The 21,727-nt window shown below is 40.8% G+C and overlaps 2 protein-coding genes across 2 annotated transcripts; both read left to right on the forward strand.

Annotated features, from left to right (window-relative positions):
* The first annotated feature begins 2,440 nt into the window (after positions 1-2,440).
* LOC137353583 (ferritin heavy chain B-like) lies at positions 2,441-10,316 on the forward strand. Its single transcript, XM_068019943.1, has 7 exons — positions 2,441-2,545; positions 3,279-3,425; positions 3,956-4,081; positions 7,874-8,020; positions 8,537-8,662; positions 9,032-9,180; positions 10,202-10,316. The coding sequence occupies exons 1-7, from the start codon at positions 2,441-2,443 to the stop codon at positions 10,314-10,316; spliced, it is 915 nt and encodes a 304-aa protein (XP_067876044.1).
* A 5,848-nt stretch (positions 10,317-16,164) lies between these two features.
* LOC137353689 (ferritin heavy chain B-like) lies at positions 16,165-18,227 on the forward strand. The gene is made up of 4 exons (XM_068020050.1): positions 16,165-16,266; positions 17,191-17,337; positions 17,582-17,707; positions 18,072-18,227. Exons 1-4 carry the CDS (start codon positions 16,165-16,167, stop codon positions 18,225-18,227), a joined length of 531 nt encoding a protein of 176 aa, XP_067876151.1.
* The last annotated feature ends 3,500 nt before the right edge of the window (positions 18,228-21,727 follow it).

Here is a 21,727-nt window from a genome sequence, read left to right on the forward strand (position 1 = left end):
AGCATTCACCATCTTAATCTGCCTTTTGGCTGTGTTGCCATTTGTTCAACTGTTACTTGCACTCCTATTCACTAAAAGCCCTACTTACCAATGTCTGGGATAGTCAATGCAGAAATATTTGGGTTAGGTAGTCACAACACTGTCTATTTCAGGTTAAAATTTTCCCTTGCAAAAGTAACAACACAGGACTTCATAACTCTTAAATTCCATGGGCTAGACCTCCAATTTGCATTTCGATGGAGCAACAGAGTTCTGTTTGAAGCTCTCCACTTTTCATTTCTCCAACATGTCTGTTGGTTTGCAAATTCACGGCGTAATGTCTTGGGCTGGACAATCTCTTTAAATCTATTGTGGTCATTGGTATCACAGATTCATTCTAGACCCATCAAGCGCAGTGTCATTTCTCCAAGAGATGGATCCAATTGTGCTCAACACAAAATAAATTTCTATTTGCAGACTCCTGCGATTATGTTGACAAGCTCTGAATCGGAGAACAGATTCAATCAGATTCACTTTGAGAAAACACAAATAAGCCAACATCAAATACATCATTGACTAGATTCTACTGAAGAGATGAGGAAAAATAGAAGCACATGGAATTGGAGGAAACCTTGAGATATGGTTGTGGAATTGGTTGGGAAGTAGGAAACAGAGAGTAGGGGTAATGGGTATGAACTCCAATTGGCAGGATATGACTAATCATCTCTCCCAGGGATCTGTACCAGGGTCTCAGTTTTTCATTACATTTATAAATGACATGAAGGAATCGAGAGCCATATATCCAAGTTTGCTAATGACACTAAGTTAAGTGGTATAGTAAGTAGAGTAAATTGGAGCAGAAAATTGAAAAGAGACATTGATAGATTAAGTGAGTAGCCAAAAATGTGATAGATGAATTTCAATGTGAGATAGAGTGAGGACAGAGAGAGATAAATCAGAGTATTTTCTAAATGGTGAGGAGCTAGGAACTGTGGAGGAGCAGAGAGAGTTAGGGGTCCGTGTACAGAAATTACTAACAGCTAGTGGACAGGTACTTAAATGAATTAAAATGTTTAATAGACTGTTAGTCTTCATCTCAAGGGCGCGGGAATACAAAGGGGTAGAGGTTATGCTTTATTTGTGTAAATCTCTGGTTAGATCACATCTGGAGTACTGTGTTCAGCTCTGATATATTGATCTTTGTGGGAGTGCAGCACAGATTCACCAGAATGATACCAGGGATAAAAGGGTTAAATTTCAAGGACAGTTTGCATTGACGACTCTTGTATTCCTCAAGTATAGAAGATTAAAGAATGATTATAATTGATGTGTTGAACATGAATAATAGGTTTGATAGGTTATTGTTATGACGGTGCTGCAACATTTCTTGTTAGTTTTTTTTGGCAGACTCGTATTTTAGAATTATGGCCATTGTTTTATTTTGGGAAAACTGAAAAGGATTCTATGGATGGTCGGGTTGGGCTCGGCTCCGTTCGGGTCGGGCTCGGGTCAGGTCGGGCGTGGGAAGAAAATGGAGGGATTCGGGCAGGATCAGGCTTGGGTCCGATGTGGTTCTGTTGGGTCCGCGTCGGGTTTTTTTTCATGACCTGAGCAGGCCTTTAGTGTGAGGGGCTAAGATAAAAGGGAACTTTCATATTTCAATCTGTGTGATAATGCTTTGTTACTGGTTAAGTCTTGTTTTATAATAAACTGATAATTTTGTTGTTTATTAAAGAAACCTGGTTGGTGTATTTTATTCTGGGATAAAAATAGAGTCTATGATTGACCGTATCGGTAACTGGGTAAACATTTAAATATATGTTGTGACCTGTGGAGAAGTGGAACTAGAAAAACAATGCACTCCTCCCACCTCGGTCAGAACAGTATATAGAGAAAAACTATTTTCTCTGTTGGGGCAGTCCAGGACAGTAGGTATAATCTTAAAATTAGAGCCAGACCATTCAGGGGTGATGTCAGGAAGCATTTCTTACAAAACGGGAAATGGAAATCTGGAATTCTCTCCCCCAAAATATTGAGATCAATTAAACATTTCAAAACTGAGACTGTTAGATTTTTGTTAGGTACAGGTATGAAACAATATGGAACCAATGCAAGCAAATGGCCTTAAGATGCAAACCATGATCTAATTGAATGGTGGAACAGGCTTGAGGGGCTGATTGGCCTCCTCATATTCCTATGTTCCAATCACATTATAATCATCCAAACCTGCCTGTATTCCACAGCTCTCATTGTCTCTGGGTCCAACCCCACAGCCCGGCTACATTGTTAATTGGTGCCTGGATTCATGAGTGATTCCTGACTGGCTACCTGGAATTGTCAATCATCATTAATGATGTCGTTCCCCTATTTGAATGCAGGCTGTCCCAGCGGTATAAATACAAGAGATTGTGCAGGAAGCAGTTAGATTGTTGTTACTTAGCTTTTGCTAGTAGTAAAGATTATGATGGCCTCTCAAGTGTGTCAGAATTACCACAAGGACTGTGAGGATGCTGTTAACAAGCAAATCAACCTGGAGCTCTATTCCTCCTATGTTTATCTTTCCATGGTGTGTATTGTTTTCTTGGGTCCTGTTTCAAAGTTAAGACTGGAATTTCAATGCATTTTGAGTAACTATAATTTTTCTAGGTCAATCAATTGGGTTTATAGTCTATCTCTGTAGTTCTCCCTTGACTTAAATCAGTGAATACCCTTGAAACAGAGACACTATTCCTTGTTCTGTAATATGTACTCAATTTTGAAAGTAACTCCCATGTTCCATGAAGTTTCCAATCGAGGATTCATGTTGAAGATGTATAAACTTTGTCAACTTTTCCAACTTGAATGGCAACCATTAAGTTTAGTGACTAGTTTGGTGAAACGTTGACTAGTTCTGGCCTGTCTTTCCTCCTTTAGTAAATGAGTAAATCCTGTGTTGCTGAACTCTTTTGCATGAAGCAGTAATCTAAAAGTCTTATTCCACTGAATGAAACTTTTCAATCACTTGCATCTTCATTGGGGACAAAGTATATCCTGCTGATAATTGTAGTTTAAATGCTGAAATGGAACTTTGATCCAAATAGTATTACTGCTTTTTGTTGTGTTACAGGGAGGAGCATTTCAACATAGTTAGTGTTTTATAGTATTAACTTGTAAAACCAAGCCCCTTAATTGAAAGCAAATTCTTTTGAGATCAAGAATGGATGATTTATTTACCATGATGTTGCTACCATTTTTGATGATCCTATAAATCAGATTTGGGTCTGATATATCTTCCCTTTACATTTTGCTTTTACCTGCAGTCCTATTACTTTGACCGGGATGATGTTGCCCTGCGTCACTTTGCTGAGTTCTTCAAGGAGCAGTCACATGAGGAACGGGAGCACGCTGAGAAACTGATGAAATTCCAGCATAAACGTGGAGGTCGTATCATCTTGGAGGATATCAAGGTTGTGTTCTTAAAGGAGTCTATGATCTAACTTTGATACTTTCAGCGAATGTTCCTTATTCTAATAACTTCAGTTCTCGACCTAGAGATTAATGAGTAAAATTCCTAATGTTGATGACTTGGTATGACTGGCTGATCTTTCTCTCCTATAGATATCAAGTCAATAAATAAATATTCAGATGGAACAATTTCTGTACTGTAAACTATTGGCTCAAACATATGGTGCTTAACTAGGTAACAGTCTGGAGAATGTGGGCCACAGCTGTAGACTTTCCATGGATGGAGGATTTTGAGAGGAAATTGGAACATATTTGGGGTAATTGGGATTGGAGCATCTGCCAAAATGGCAGAGCAATGAACTGATCATGTCCTGTAATGGTCTGTCATCCCAGTTGTTAAACCACATCCCTCACAATGCTACTTCATAGTATTGGGGTGCACAGATTATCTTTGTTGCTAACCCTGTTGACCTTGAACATAACATCCCTTGGACTTTGCGCTCCCACTAAAAAGACTACTATTCTGTTCCAGAAGCCAGAGCAGGATGAGTGGAGCAATGGTCTGGAGGCAATGCAGAGAGCTCTGCAGATGGAGAAGGATGTGAACCAGAGTCTGCTGGATCTGCACAAACTCTCCACTGGCAACACTGACCCTCATGTAAGTTAATATTGGAATGAGTTTTCAGGTTTGAAGGTGATCATTAGAAACTACCCTTAACTTTGGTAGAACTCCATATGTTTCTTGGGTTTTTAAAAAAAAAAAGCCATTCACACTGTTGATCTGGATCACTAAACTATTCACAAGGTACTTGGTTTCTCTGGCATCAATCTTTTGCATTTGTTCTGTGTAATGGAATTGACTTGCCACATGTGGGTAAATTTTGGTCTTGTCTGGCTAAACATATCCACAGGATCAGCATGATTTCCTTCTGTGCTGACATCTTGGCCTGCTGCCTGTGCTTGTTCTCTAGAGCAAGTCTCACTCCCATGTACAGTCCTTTCACCATTATCCCAGTGCAAATAACATTCTTATCCAATGAAGATTATTGCTTTTTTTTTAAAGCTAACTCTACTCTGCTAATTTCTCTTTATGTTCTAGTTGTGTGACTTCCTGGAGACTCACTACTTGGATGAGCAAGTGAAGATGATCAAGAAGCTTGGAGATCACATCACCAACCTGAAGAGACTGGGAGCTCCTAACAATGGCATGGGAGAGTACCTGTTTGACAAGCACACACTGAGTTGATTGGGGTTCTACAACTATTAATTCTATACTTGCTGAATGCTTTCTAGTTAATTCCCAGTTTTCTCATCTCTTGCTGTATATGAAAATAAAAGTATTCATCATGGAACTGGTCTTTGTATAATTCAGTAGCTGATTTGATTATTCAGATTATTATGCGGAGCTACCAATGATTCCATTTAAACCCCTTTTCCTTCTCCTTGGTTCAATGCCTGCCTCGGATAATTTACTCACATCTCCCAATTTTCATTGCGAAGTTTGTAGAGGATATCTGAAATATGCATTTTCTGCTACAGCAGTGTTCTTGCTGCTGTAGGTGAAATATTATGAACTTGTGGAATATTGAGAAAGGACACTGCATTAGTACCTACGTGTGACCTTTTTGTCCACTTATTATCGCCAAGGGTTAACCTGCCATTTGTTCAACTAATATCTGTACCCCTATTCACCAAAGGGGTATGTTTACCAATGTTTGGGCTGAGTCCATGGAGATACTTCAGTCACTTACTGAAAGTAAGAAGCACCCACTAATTGAGCTTATCAATCTTCCCTCACCGTAGACATGAGCTTTGTAAAAGGTGCACCATGACTTTATAGGTCGTAAATTCCATGGGGATTGTGCTCCATATCACACTGTAGAGATGGAGCAACAGTGTTCACTTTAAAGCTTCTCTATTTTCCCCAGTTTGCTGGCTGGTTTGCAGAGTCAGTGTGGATCACTTTCCATCTATTGTGATGAAGATTGGTATCCCTGACTTGTTCTAGACCCACACATGGGTACATCAATTCTCCAAGCCATATTAATTTGGATCCAATTCCACTCAATGCAAAGTGGAATTTCCATTTGCATACTCCTACAATTATGTTCAGAATTGCTGAATCTGAACAGTTTCAGTTTAAGGAAAGCTGACGTCAAATGCATCACAGACAAGGTTCAACACGAGAAAAAGAAAAATGGGAGGCTGTGGAATTGAAGGAAATCTTCAAATATGTTTGGAGATTTGGTTTTGAGGTAGGAGAGAGTGTAGGGATAATGGGTATGTACTCCAAGCTTATGGCTTGTCATCCATTCTAGGGATCTATACTGGGGCCTCAGCTTTTCATTATATTTATGAATGATAATGAAGGAATAGAGTGCAGAATATCCAAGTTATGTTAGGTAGCACACTCAATAGTGTAAATTGGAGCAGAAACTTGCAAAGGGACAATGCTAGATTAAGTGAGTGAGAAAAATTTTGATTGATTGAGTTTAATGTGAAGACCAAGAAAGATAAATCAGATGTTTTCTGGATAGTGAGGAGTTCAGAACTGTGAAGGAGCAGCAGTGAGATTGAAGGTTCCATGTACAGAAATTATTAAAAACCAGTGGACAGAGACAAAAAAAATTGAAAAAGCAAATACAATGTTAGTCTCTCAAGAGGGCTGTAAATCAAAGTGGTGGAGGTTATGTTACAGTTGTATAAAGCTTGGGGTTAACCACATCTGAAGTACTGTGTTCATTTAGATCTATTGGCCTTGGTGGGGGCACAGCACTGATTCACCAGAATGATACCAGGGCTAAATGACTTAAATTATAAGGTCACTTTGCACAGTCTGTATTCCCTGGAGTATTGAAGATTAAGGGATGATTATAATTGAGGTGTTGAAGATAATTAATGGGTTTAATAACGTAGATAGAAACTATTTCCTCTGGAACAGATTCAGATTAGGCAATTCAGGGATGATATTAGGAAGCATTTCTTCACAACAAGGAATATTGAAATCTGGAACTCCTTTCCCCAAAATGGATCAAGTCAACATTTCAAAATTGATGTTGTTAGGTTTTTGTGAGTTATGATCATGAAATCATATTGAACCAAGGCAGGTAAATGGCATTAAGACACAGAGCAGCCATGATCTAATTGAATGGTGGAACAGACTTGAATTGGCCTCCTCCTGTTCCTTTGTTCCAATCACAGAATAATCTTGTAAACCAACCTGCATTCCACATCCCTGATTGGCTCTGGGTATCTCACCTCACCCACTGCTCCTTAATTGGTGCCTCGAGGCATGGAAGATTCCTGACTGGCTATCAGGGATTGTCAATCATCATTGGTGATGTCATTCCCTGTTTGAATGCAGGCTGATCCAGTTGCATAAATACAAGAGCTTGTGAGGGAAGTGGTTAGATTGCTGTTGTTGTGTTTGAATTTAACTTCTGTTAATAGTAGAAGTGAAGATGGTTTCCCAAGTGTGTCAGAACTACCACAAGGACTGTGAGGATGCTGTTAACAAGCAGATCAACCTGGAACTCTATTCCTCTTATGTTTACCTGTCTATGGTGAGTTTTGTGTGTTTTGGGGTCCTAATTCAACATTCAGGCTGTGACTTCATTGCATTCTGTTGGTTAATGAATTGGTTTTAGGATGTATCTCAATAGCCCTCCCTAGATGTAATCCAGTGGATTATGTTTAACAGTAATTCTGTAGAAGGTCTCATTAACAGACTGCCTCCTGCTCTGTAGTTGTCTTATTCTGAGATATTTTATACCTGAAACCAGCTCTGTGAAGCTTGTAATTGAGGATTCATCTTGAAGTATTAACTTGGTCAAATGTGTAACTTGGATACAAACAATTACATTTAGTTGGGTGACTAGTGAGTGAAATATGGACTGATTTTTGCCCAGTTTAATTGAGTGAAATTCTCTGAATCCTCTCTTTGCCATGGAAGTTGGATCTTGTTCGTGCCAAATAGTTAAACTGCTGAATCTGCAAGGCTTTACTTTTTTTCATTCCTGATATTTGGACTTGAATTGGGGGTGGGGTTTGGTGGAGGAGAGGGTATTTGGGGGTGGGTGTTGGAGGTGTGGAAATGAAGGGGGAGGGGGGGGGTGGAAAAGGCAGGATGTCCCACTGAAATTTCAACTTTCAACCTGCATTTGGACCACAAATACTTTAGCCCAAAAAATATTATGGATCCCCGTGTCTAATTTTTACTACTTTCCTTGTTTTTACTTCATGGGGAGGGACTTCCAACAGTTTCAGAAAAGATTAATGAAGCCAATTGTTCTTTCTTTGAAAGAAACATACTTTCTCCATTAAACTGTAAATGCTTTCAAAAGCAAGGGATTGGAATCATGAATGGGTAATATTGCGGCCATTCTTCATGTCTCCATGGAGGAGATTTGGATCTAACCTGGCTTTCTGCATTTTATGTCTCTACCTGCAGTCCTATTACTTTGACCGGGATGATGTTGCCCTGTGTCACTTTGCTGAGTTCTTCAAGGAGCAGTCACATGAGGAACGGGAGCACGCTGAGAAACTGATGCAATTCCAGAATAAACGCGGAGGCCGAATCATCTTGGAGGACATCAAGGTTGGCTTGTAACTTTTGTAATGTCATTTTAGGTTGCTTAAAAGATGTTTCCTACTGAACCCTTAAATTCCTAATCCAGTGAGATTTAATGAGTAAAATTGCTAGTGTTAGTGATATGACGATGGGTGTTATGATGGGCCACCTGAGCTGATGAATATAGGAGCATCACTAAATGTGCATGTTCAGAAGGAATGAGTTTGTGCACCATATATGAACTATTGGCTCAAATCTTGTGGTGCTTAGCTAGGAAACTATTTTTGAATATTAATGCTGTAAACTTTCATGGAGGAAGTAATTTGAAGATTTTTTTTTTAAATGCAGTGTAATTGGGAATGGAGTTTGACTCTGCCCTGCCATTTTTAGCCAATTAACTGATATCATGGTCTCCGCCCTTCATACTTCCTCATAATACTGAGGTGGGCAGAATAACTTGTGTTGCTTTTAACCCTGTTGACCTTGAGCATAACATCCCTTGGACTTTGCACTCCCACTAACAGGACCACTATTTTATTCCAGAAGCCAGAGCAGGATGAGTGGAGCAATGGTCTGGAGGCAATGCAGAGAGCTCTGCAGATGGAGAAGGATGTGAACCAGAGTCTGCTGGATCTGCACAAACTCTCCACTGGCAACACTGACCCTCATGTAAGTTCCTAACATTGCAATTATTCATGAATTGGTGATATTGGAATCTGCCCTTCACTCTCCATTGGTAAAATTGTGTAAGTTTGTTTATCCACTTTCAGATTTTTGTTTTTGGGCCAAGAAGCCATCTACACTGTAGACCTGGATCATTAAACTGTTCCCAAGGCACTTTGTATCTGCCACATTAAAATGTTTCTTGTGCAGTCCATTCCACATTTATTAGAATTGATTTGCCATTTTTGGGTAAATCTGCTCTTGTCTGGTTAGTGTGACATGGGCACATTTATCTCAATTTAATTGAAGAAAATTTCTCTTCTGGAGAAGATCCTCACTAAACATCTGTTTGGCATTTTCTATTTCATGTTCTAGTTGTGTGACTTCCTGGAGACTCACTACTTGGATGAGCAAGTGAAGATCATCAAGAAGCTTGGAGATCACATCACCAACCTGAAGAGACTGGGAGCCCCTGACAATGGCATGGGAGAGTACCTGTTTGACAAGCACACACTGGGGGAAGAGTGACTGAACTGACTGCAGGGATCAAACTTGTTGCATTTACTGCTTGCTTATGTAATTGTGTGTGTGTGTGTGAGAGATCATCTTCCTCTAGGAAATAATGGCTTCTGACTTTCAAAGAACTCAAGACTATCTGATATATAACTATAAATAAAATGTTCAATATTGAAATGAGTTTTGTTTCATTCATCAGGTGAATGCTTGATGTCAGCTGAATTCCACTGGTAACTTTATCTTGGATTTCAGGCTTGTACTGTTTTCTGTTCCAACCTGGGATCTCTGTGGGGGCTTGGACATTTTCAGCCATATGCTAAATATCCAATTTCAAGTGGGAGCAAATTTTTATTGCAACCAGCCATGACATGAACAACACTGACTTTTTAAAAATCTTTCTTACTATTTTTAAAAACTTGGCTGGATTGTTTATCAAAATTGACATAAGACAGGTCCCCAAAAGCTTAGAAGTATCTTTTTTAGGGAGTAAACACTGGAGTTTAGGGGTCTAGGCAGCTAAATGCAAGGAACTGTGTCCTATGCATGGTTCTTCTCTCTGCATCAATGGAACATCTGTTAACACCTCATACACTGAAATATCAGCGAATGTAACTTTGCATTAATTATTAGAGGATATTTTGCAGCAAATTTGTTTTATGATTTTAGACTTGGGATCGATCCTACTAATGCTGTGGGATGAGAAGTTTAGTATTCAAGTAAACTTCTACCAGTCCTAGTCTGAGTTCTTACTGTGGGTTACACCTGCTGTAGTTCACTCAGCTAGCTGCATACCTGCTGCGTCAGACTTCCTGGTAAGCTTTGGCTGTAATGCTCACAAGGGCAGAGTTCTGCAAATTCAAGTACTAAAGGGAATAACAATTGGGTGGTTGGGAAGTCAACCCGAAATGCCATAATTTCACTGGCCATGAGGAGGGGGGGTGAGGAGAAAGCCTAGATTCCTTGCTGGGAAAGGATTGAACTTAAGTCTGGAAATCAAAATTCTTGCATTTCTTACTCTATTCTCATTAGGTTCTTGACATCAATAGAAGCTTGGGTAGGGAACAGGAGAATGTGTGGAACTGTACTCTACTTTAATCCTTCTGGAAGGAGTGAACATATTTCATTAAATACACAAAGCAAATAACTTCAAAGAATTAAAATGATATTTATCCTTTTATTGACCACCACACCCCAACCTCTTACATTTTCTCTTCAAGTTATAAGTCTAATACCAGCAGCTCCTCCATACATATATCAATTTGTATTTAGGTACATTGTACATTTCATACCAAATAGGAATCATCCATTCCAAATCCTGTTAGATCTCCATTTGTCTCTTTTACCCCTATTAATAGATTCATATATTGATGCTGCAGCTGTAATTATCCCAATGTTTATAAGTTAAATTTAGGAACGCAGGTGAGAACTGCAGTGAGTGCAATCAAATTGCAGTCTTCAATGTTCCCTATAAGCTGTGCAGCAATTGTCCGTGGGCCGTGCACAGAACAAATAAGTTGTGCCCAGGCAGTAGTCCCTTCAAGATGCATGCATAGCTGCTTAGCAATGTTTAAGGGAATTGTAAGGAACGTTGGTCTTCAGTCATTCCACGTTAAAGTGGGCCTGTACTGTGTGCTGTGCTAAAGTCTTTGCCCCTATCACCCCTGTGCTCGCTGACCTACATTGGCTCCCAGTCAAGCATTATCTTGATTTTAAACTTCTCATTCTTGTTTTCATAGCCTCAAACCACACCCCCCTCCCCCATTTCTGTAATTTCCTCCAGGCCCACAACACTCCAAGATTTTTGCCCTCCTCTAATTCTGCCCTATCGAGCATCCCTGATTCTAATCACTTCAGCATTGGTGGCCGTGCCTTCAGTTCTCTAGGTCCCAGTGTCTGGAATATGCTCCCTATACCTCACCACCTCACTTTCCTCCTTAAAACCTACCTCTTTGACTAATCTTTTGGTTATCTGACTTAATATCTCCTTATGTTGCTTGGCATTATACTTTGTTTTATAATGCTGCTGTGAAGCACCTTGGGACATAGTATTACATTAAAAGCACTATATAAATATAACATAAAAGCAAAATATTGCAGATGCTGGAAATCTGAAATAAAAACAATAAATGCTGGAAATACTCAGCATGTCTGGCAGCATCTATGGAGAGAGAAGCAGAGATAACGTTTCAGGTCAGTGACCCTTCTTCAGAATGTAACATATTGTTGTTATTTCCTTGAGCTTTTCACATTGATCAACATCCCTACTCCCTATAGGTAGTGATACTGAATTTATAGTGGTCCTGTGGAAAGGATCAATCAATAGTTTCTTCAGAACCAGTAACCACAGGCCTTATACAAAGTCTCTGCTGTTTACCTGGGAGGCCATTGAGTGACCATGTGATATCAGTTTGGTCAAAACCCTTTGCGACCACACCAGAACAGGGGTGAACACCCGGATGCATTTTCTGTTCAGGTGGGTCAACTGTGTCCATTGGTGGCATCTCTCCCAAGAGATTCTTGCCAGTAGCACGATTGGTGGCTCTGGATGGGAATCACTGCCACCCTGTCTGGTCCATCTAAAACAGAGATTTAATCCAAGACAATGCATCTCATTACCTAATCTAGGACTGGACCACTTCTGTAATGAAACCAGATGTCAACACATTGGATCTCAGAAAAACACCAATGTGAGGTAAAAGATCCAGAGGGAGAGATGAGACTTATTTCTCAAGTTGTTACAATCTGGAATGCACTGCCTGTAAGTGTGATTGAAGCAGTTACAATAAAAATTTTGAAGAGGGAGTTGGATTTAAACATTAAAAAATTGCAGGGATATGGGGAAAGAGCACAGAGTGGGACTAATTGGATAGTTCTTTCAAAGAGCTAGCACAGGTACAATGGGCTGAATGGACCTCTATGTGCTGTTTGACTCGATGATGAACCAGAGAGTTAGAGAACATCTGAATCTCATTCAATCAGATTCAAATATTCTTTAGCTCATTGAAAGTTGACCATAAAAGGACTCATCTAATATACAGAATTATCAGGCAGGAAATGACCAGCTAGTCCATTAAGCCTGCCCCAAAACACACTACAGTAAATGGAGACGTGTCTGTGGGTGACACTGTATTCAGTAATGTTCACTCCCTCTCATTCTCACATTTCCATCTCTCTGTGCAATGGTTGGTTTGCAAATTCACTCAAGCCCACTTGATTGCTTTCAATATTACATCAGCTCCACAGTTCCTTGCAATTTACAAACTTGGTCAGATTATGAAAAGCCACTCCAGCAAAAGTAACAAATTATCATTTAACTCAAATGAGAGCATTAAACAACGAGACATTCTCAGATTTGAAGAAGGTCAAGGAATCCAAAAGCAGTGACATCATCGAGACTAATCTCCCAATCCTGTCTGCCATCCAAAGCTCTGATTGGCTCTGGGCATCAACCCTTCCCCCACACCCCCTCTCTTTTTTTAATTGGTGCCTGGATTCATGGGAGATTCCTGATTGACAATCCCTGATAGCCAATCATCATTAGTGATGTCATTCCCTACTTGTATGCAGGCTGGTCCAGTGGTATAAATACAAGAGCTTTGCTCAGTCCTGGAGCTTTCTTGGTGGTTCTGAGTATTTTGAGTCTAGAGATGATGCAGAGAGCTCAGCAGATAGAGAAGGGGGTGAATCAGAGTCTGCTGGATCTACACAAACTCTCTGCTGGCAACACTGACCCTCATGTAAGTTCTTTTATGTGGGCTTTTGGCTAAGTTAGAGTTCAAGGAACCTTGCAGTCCTTCTGACTATTCAGAGGATCTTCATGTCAAAAAGATATCTTGGGGAGGGGGGTTTTGGGAATGGAGGGGAAAGTAAAGACTGGGAGGTTGACTGGACATTGACTACTAAAGGTGTCCTGATCTAACCATGCATTAGGCTATATGTTAACTTAATGCAGTAATTCTAGTAATTGCATCATTTGATCAACCCCTAGTGCAAGAGGATAAAATACAAAGTGTTGAAGGGAACTTTGACATCTGCTGCTGAACATAACCAGTTTCCCTCTTTTTCAGCTGTGTCACTTCCTGGAGACTCACTACTTGGATGAGCAAGTGAAGATGATCAAGAAGCTTGGAGATCACATCACCAACCTGAAGAGACTGGGAGCCCCTGACAATGGCATGGGAGAGTACCTGTTTGACAAGAGCACACTAGGGAAGAATGACTAAACTGACTGCAGGGAACAAGTTTTTTTGTTTGTAAAATTGTGTGCAAGACATTCCTTTTAGGGAATAATGGCTTGTGACTGCAAAATGTTGAGACCTTTTCTGTTGTGAAATATAACTGTAAATTGCACCAGATTTTGTTTAAGATTAATGCCTGATGTAAACCACATTCAAGAATTATGCTGGGCTGCATGACAACTTAATCATGGGTTCAGTCCTGTGAACTGTATTCTGTTCCTAGCTGGAATGCTGTATTGATTTGGAGGGTTTTGGGAGGGCCTAGCCATCTGTATATAAAACTAACTATTCATGCTGGTACTGAATCTCTAATGTCTCATATCAGTGGTTGTAGATTTGTTAAAATGCAGAGCATGTTGCCCAGTGACTTGATGTTGTACTAATTGAGTTAAAGCATCAAACTTGTTTCAGGCTGATACCTGTCCTGGGAAGAGCTGTTAATATCTTGTAAGCTTCAACCACTCCTACTTTGCCTTCCTGCTGGAGGATATACCTGTGGTTGCTCACTCAGCCACAGCCATAACAGTTGCTTTAGACTTTTCTGGGATGCTTTGTAAGTATAATCATTCAGAGTGTGGGACTTTGTCTCCTCTTAGGCTGGTTTGGACACGAGCATTACAGGAATAACAGAATACACTCAAAGCACCAAGTCAGATATTAAACTTTATTGAAATAAAAACAAGCACTGCTGGAAATGCTCAATAGGTCTGGCAGCATCTGTGGAGAGAGAGAGAAACAGAGTTAATGTTTCAGGTCAGCAATAAACACAAACATAAATAAATGTTAAACTTTATTGAGTTACTCCTGCTAGTTAACAATCACACATAGGCCAAAACACCCAACTACATCATTGATCTCTGGCTGAGAAGTTCAGTAATTTTCCATCATGTGAACAGCTGCACTAATTGAGGTTTGTGGATTTGTTGTAAGACACATCTGTTAAGCCAGCCACCCTACAGATAAAGGTGTTTTGCAGAAGTCAACAGATTAAGTTCAGTGTTATCTTACTCTTTATAGGATTTTCTGTTGCTCATTAATTCCTTGAATTGGAATGGGCTTTGTTCTTTCCTGATAATGTTATCCAATCTTTGCTGTTCCTGCCACAGCTCAGCCAGCTGAATTTGAAAAACAAGGAATTCTCTTAACATCAATTCACTGGTTTTTTGTAGGGCATAACAGAGAATATAGGCAATCTTCAATATGGAGCTAAATTTTAGTAAAGCTATTTCTGTCTTACAAAATGTCAATGAGAAAATTTCCTGAATATAAAATACTAAAGGGAAGTACAATTGGGTGACTGGGAAATCAACCCGAAATAAGGTAATTGCCAGTGGCCTTATAAAGGAAAGAAACACAAACTTGTTTCCGAAAATCTTGCACTTGAAATCTCTCTATCTTGAATAATCTATCTAGGCTCTTACACCCTACAATAAGAAATTGAGTAAGGCATTGACGGCAGAGAAGTACCCGTGGAACTGTGCTCCAATCTAATCCTTCTGGAAGGAGTGAATGTATTTCATTAAATGCACAAAGCAATTAACTTAAAACACAAAGTGAGTTAAACAGATATTTCACCTTCCACCACCCCTGCTCTAACAATTCCTCTGCCATCACTTTAGAAACCCCAAATCAGCAATTGCTCTATAAATGTATCAATTTGTCATGATGTGTTTCATACCAAATATTGGATCTTCATTTGTCTCCTTCACTCCGATGGATGGATTCAAATGTTGATGCTGCAACTGTAATTATCCAATGTTTAACAGTTAATTTCAGAAGCTTAGTTGAGAACTGCTGTGAGTACAATGACATTGCAGTCTTCAGTCATTCCATTGTGTGAAAATTCACATAACAAAGGATACTTCTCATCACATTGAACTTTCGTATTGATCAACATCCTTCCTATCTACAGGGAGTGATACTGAATTTAAAGAGAACCTATGGAAAAGATCAATCAGTAGTTCCCTCAGAACTGGTAACCACAGGCCTTAATCAAAGTCTCTGGCCTCCACATGGCTATTGAGGGACCATGTGATGTCCATCAATTTGGTCAAAACCCTTTGCAACCACAGGATATTCACTGCATCTTGGATCCTTTTTGACCAGAACAGGTGTAAATACCTGGATACATTTTCTGTTCAGGTGGGTCAACTGTGCCCATTGGTGGCATCTCTCCCAAGAGGCTCATGGCTGTCGTGCGATTGGTGGCTCTGGATGTGAATCACTGTCACCCTGTCTGGCCCATCTAAAACAGAGATTTAATCCAAGACAACACATCTCATCAGCTAATCCAGACTGAACCACTTCTGCAATGAAACCAGATGTTAAGGCATTGGATCTCAGAGAAACACCAACGTGAGGCAAAAGAACCAGATTATGAAAAGCCACGTCAGGGAAAGAAACTAATTATTATCACATAATTGATACTAAGCATTAAACAACGAGATATGTTCAGACTTGAAGGCCAATTAACCCAAAAGCAGTAATAACATTGAGGCTAATCTGCCAAAACCTCCTGTATTCCAAACCTCTGATTGACTCTGGGTCTCGCCCCCTCACCCAAACCCCCTCTCCATTGTTAATTGGCCCGGATTCATAGGAGATACCTGACTGGCTATCAGGGATGTCAATCATCGTTAGTGATGTCATTCCTGTTTGAATGCAGGCTGCTCCAGTGGTATAAATACAAGAGCCTGTATTAGAATGTGTTAGTATTCTTTAAGTGATAGTGAGTTTTAAAAAAAACAAGTAAAAATGGCTTCTCAAGTGCATCAGAACTACCACAAGGACTGTGAGGATGCTATTAACAAGCAGATCAACCTGGAGCTCTATTCCTCCTATGTTTACCTGTCCATGGTGAGTCTTGTGTTTCTTGTCACTGCATTCTGAAAAGTTGGAATTTCTGCACTTCAATGAATTGGCTTTAAGCTATATTTCTCTTGACCCTCTTCCCTGGGTGAGGAAACCTCTTGGGTAATGAGAGCTTCAAGTGTGTAAGACAGGGTAATGTTGAGTTAATGGACTGCATGTTTCAGCAACTGTTCTCTATTGAGAGTTTTGATATTTGAAACTAACTTAACCACTACCTGAGTTTATAAACTGATGAGCACAAACCTGGTCAATGTTGTGTTAACATTAAACAAAGCTCAATCTCAAACTGGTAACTGTAACTGGTAAAATATTGGTAGGTCCTTATTTGCTTACTTTTTTTAGTTGGAAGTGATACACTAAGAATCCTGGAGTTGAAGCCATGTTCACTGCTTGGATTCCTATTTTATTTGTGCAAAAGATGAAGTAAGGATTTTTTTTTTCTATAGTTCCACACCCAATTTTATTTAGAAATGTATGTAACCAATTGATTCTATGCTGCCTCAATGTTGCAAAGTACTCTTGAAGTTTAGTTCTCACTGTAATGTAGGGAACAAATAGCCACTTTATGCACAGTAAGCTCCTGGCAATTGAAATGACTAGATTGTCGGTTGGCTGAAGGATAAATATTGGCCAGGACATTGGAGGGAACTCCCCTGTTCTTTGAAATAGTGCTGAGATATGTATCTGAAGAGGACAGATGGGGTCCCTTGGTCTAATTTTACTTTTTTAGTAAAAAGGTACTAATCCAGCACTAGATTTTAGTCTGACTTTGAGAAATGCATCTAACCTTTTTTTGGCTGAGTCCTATATGAGCATTGGATAGCTCCTCCCTCAATTAGTGAATAAATGGTTTCCACTTTTTGAAAGAACTGAGGAAAATATAAATTTTATATTAAATTCTCTCCACAGTCCTATTACTTTGACCGGGATGATGTTGCCCTGCGTCACTTTGCTGAGTTCTTCAAGGAGCAGTCACATGAGGAACGGGAGCATGCTGAGAAACTGATGAAATTCCAGAATAAACGTGGAGGCCGGATCATCTTGGAGGACATCAAGGTTGGATTCAATGAATGATTGGCCTCCTGTCTGGATCCCCTTGGACTGATTGCTCTAGAAAGCATTTGAAAGAATAGTTCAAAATTGATTTCTATGGATGTGGTGATTTAATGCAGTAAACCTATATTGTGATGTGTTGGCTCCTGCTAACATGGGACTTCTGGTTGCTTGTTCTCCTGTTTCCATTGTATTTGTATATCTTGCTTAATCCATTTATAAGTGAACTGTTTGTTTGACTTTCCAGAAGCCAGAGCAGGATGAGTGGAGCAATGGTCTGGAGGCAATGCAGAGAGCTCTGCAGATGGAGAAGGATGTGAACCAGAGTCTGCTGGATCTGCACAAACTCTCCACTGGCAACACTGACCCTCATGTAAGTTCTTTTAATGTGGGCTTTTTGGATAAATTGGAGTTCATGGGTCTTTGCAGTAGTCCTTGGACACAGATACTGTAAAATCTCATTAGGTTTGTATATTTTATTTTTGGACAGACTGCAGACTTCCAACTGGGAGGTAAGTCTAATATGGCTATTAACTAAATGTGTCCTTGTGATCAAGTAACTTGCTCTGCAGTAACTGAACTTACTGACAGACTAGAGGGGCAATCAAGATTGCTAACATTACTATCATCCCGTCCAAGACAATTGAAATCCTACAGTCAAAGGGAAGCTCAAACATTCCTTGGTATCTGCTGATGGACATAACTAGTTTTTTTTTTCTCTACCTCCACCTCCCTAGTTGTGTGACTTCCTGGAGACTCACTACTTGGATGAGCAAGTGAAGATGATCAAGAAGCTTGGAGATCACATCACCAACCTGAAGAGACTGGGAGCCCCTGACAATGGCATGGGAGAGTACCTGTTTGACAAGCACACGCTTGGGGAGTGTGACTGAGCTTAATCCCTGCAGTCAGTTTATTGTGTTCAGTACTCTTGTTTATATAATGTGCAAGATTCTCCCTGTCCTCTAGGGAGTGATGGCCTCTGACTTTGTACCAAGGGTTTGAGACCTGATCTCTTACTGTAATGTTAACTCTAAATAAACTACTCCATATTTGACTGGGTTTTCTCTCCTTGGTTATTTTATTTTTTCAGATTAACACTCCAATGTACACAATGTAGTTTACATCTGGAAGAACTGGGCTGTGTAATAGATTTATCATGGGGAGATTTGTTTATTTGTCAGACCTTCAACATCCAAGGCAATTTCAATTCTCTTTACATCTGGTTGCATTTAGATAGTGCCTTTACCATAGTAAAACATTCCAAAATGCTTCACCAGGAATGTTAAACAAAATGTGACTTTGCCCCACATGAGAGAAGCAGGTGCCCAAAAACGTAGTCAATGAAATAGGTTTTAAAGTGTTTGAGAGACATTTAGAGAGGGGATAGTAGAGTTTGGGGCCTAGGCAGCTGAGCATAAGTTGTTTCCTCTGATGCTGTATGTTCTCAGCTTTATTGACAACTCTCTCTAACCACTAAATAAACCAAAATATTAGTTGCTGCAACTTTTGCTTGTTAAAATGCAAAGGATGTCTTGCAGTGAATTAGTGTTGTATCATTTCAGTCCCAGGATCAATTCTAGTATCTGTCCTTAGGAAAGCAATTTTTGTGTTTAGTAAGTTTCCACTAATCCCAGTCTGACTTCTTGTAGGATACAGTTGGGGTAGCTCACTCGGCCAAATTTATATCTGCTACTTTAGACTTGCTGGTAAGCTCTAAATAGCTGTTGTACCCAATGTCTGAGCTCACTGAGTTTGAATGTACTAAAGGGGAAATTACAGTTGGGTGACTGATGAAATCGACCTGAAATGCCATAAACTTTGCTTTTTTGGTGGGTGGAGAGGGGTGGTTTGGAGATGGAAGAGGATTGAACTCTGTTCTAGAAAGTCTTGCACTTGCTCTCTCTATTGAATAACCTATCTAGGCTCTCACTTCCATCAATAAAAACATTTGGTACGGAGGAGGAGAATGTGTGGATCTGTGCTCCAATTTCTTCCTTCTAGAAGGAGTGAACATCACTTATTCAATACACAAAGCAAAACATCAACTACATAATGAGTTAAATTGATATTTATTGTTCTTGCCACCTTTCTGCTTTCCCGCCCCCTGCCTCCCTTCTCAAACCCCCAAAATTTTCACTTCCTCCAATCTATAAACCTACTACCAGCAGCTGCTCCATCAATCTATCAATTTGTATTTAGGCACATTGTACATTTCATACCAAATAGGATTTGGAATGGATAATTCCTACTGGATCTCCACTTGTCTCCTATCATTGGATTCAAATGATTTTGCTGCAACTGCAATTATCCAATGTTTACATGATTTTAGCAATGTAGTTGAGAATTGCACCAAGTGCAATGGTGAATAGGTCATGCCCGTGCACAGCTGTGCAGCAATCTTTAAGAGAATGAGAGGGAATATTGGTCTTCAGTAATTCCATATTAATGTCTTTGCATCTCTCAAAGAGGTTCCTAGTCAACTTATTTGATCTTTGCTGTTGTGTGGAAATTTACAAAGAGCAAAGGATAAATCTCTCAACTTTGAGCTTTTTGTACAGATCAACAATACAGGTACAACAGTACAGGTAGTGATACTGAATTCAAAGCAGTCCTGTGGAAAAGATACATCAATAATTCCCTCAGAACCAGTAACCACAGGCCTTAATCAAAGTCTCTGCTGTCCATCTGGTGGCCATTGAGTGACCATGTGATATCCATCAGTTTGGTCAAAAGCCTATGCGGCCGCAGGACGTTCACTGCATCTCGGATCCTTTTTGACCAGAACAGGTGTAAATACGGGTACAACAATACAGTATCACCAACAGACACGTCTCCATTTTTTTTAATTTCCAAAATATACTTTATTCATAAAAATCTGTAAAAATTACATTGCCAAACAGTTTCAAAAAATACAAACATTGCAAGGGAGATCAGTTTCCTTCTATACTATCATGAGTTTCTTCGCAACCCTTCCATTTCACAATTGTCATGCCAATTACAGTTTTACATTTACAGCAAATGAAAATATTAACGATACAGTTCGAGGGGTTTCCCATAGATCCAGCCCCTCAGTTCAGCTTGGTGGGGGGACCTTACACTGTGGTCTTTCCCCATTGAGCCTTTGCTGCGGCTGCCCCAAGCTTTAGTGCGTCCCTCAGCACGTAGTCCTGGACCTTGGAATGTGCCAGTCTGCAACATTCGGTGGTGGACAACTCTTTGCGCTGGAAGACCAGCAAGTTTCGGGCAGACCAAATTCACCGAATTGATAGTCCTCCAGCAGCAGTTGATGTTTGTCTCGGTGTGCGTCCCTGGGAACAGCCCGTAGAGTACAGACTCCTGTGTTACAGAGCTGCTTGGGATGAACCTCGACAAAAACCACTGCATCTCTTTCCACACTTGCTTTGCAAAGACACATTCCAAGAGGAGGTGGGCGACCGTCTCTTCCCCACCACAGCCACTGCGGGGGCATTGTGCGGAGGGGGCGAGACTTCAGGTGTGCATGAAGGATCTGACAGGGAGGGCCCTTCTCACCACCAGCCAAGCTACGTCTTGGTGCTTGTTTGAAAATTCTGGTGATGAGGCATTCCGCCAAATTACTTTGACGGTCTGCTCGGGGAACCATCCGACAGGATCCACCGTCTCCTTTTCCCGTAGGGCCTTGAGGACATTCCGTGCAGACCACTGCCTGATGGACCGGTGGTCAAAGGTGTTTTCCCGCAGAAACGGCTCCACGAAGGATAGGTGGTACGGCACGGCCCAACTGCATGGAGCGTTCCGCGGCAATGTGACCAGGCCCATCCTTCGCAACACCGGGGACAGATAGAACCTCAGCACGTAGTGACACTTGGAGTTTGCATACTGGAGGTATACACACAGCTTGATACAGCCGCACACGAAGGTGGTCATCAGGATGAGGGCCACGTTGGGGACATTTTTCCCGCCCTTGTCCAGAGATTTGAACATCGTGTCCCTCCGGACCCGGTCCATTTTAGATCCCCAGATGAAGCGGAAAATGGCTCGGGTGACTGCCACGGCGCAGGAGTGGGGTATGGGCCAGACCTGTGCCACGTAGAGCAACAACGTGAGCGCCTCGCACCTGATGACCAGGTTCTTATCCACAATGGAGAAAGATCGCTGCCCCCACATGCCCAACTTTTGTCGTACCTTGGCTACTCGCTCCTCCCAGGTTTTGGTGCACGCCCCAGCCCTTCCGAACCATATCCCCAGCACCTTCAGGTAATCTGACCTGACGGTGAAGGGGACAAAGGATCGGTCAGCCCAGTTCCCAAAGAACATGGCCTCGCTCTTGCCGTGGTTAACTTTGGCTCCCGAGGCCAGTTCGAACTGGTCGCAGATGCTCATCAGTCTGCGCACGGACAGCGGAACCGAG

Source organism: Heterodontus francisci, chromosome 41, assembly GCF_036365525.1.
Source record: "Heterodontus francisci isolate sHetFra1 chromosome 41, sHetFra1.hap1, whole genome shotgun sequence".
Classification (NCBI taxonomy): Eukaryota; Metazoa; Chordata; class Chondrichthyes; order Heterodontiformes; family Heterodontidae; genus Heterodontus; species Heterodontus francisci.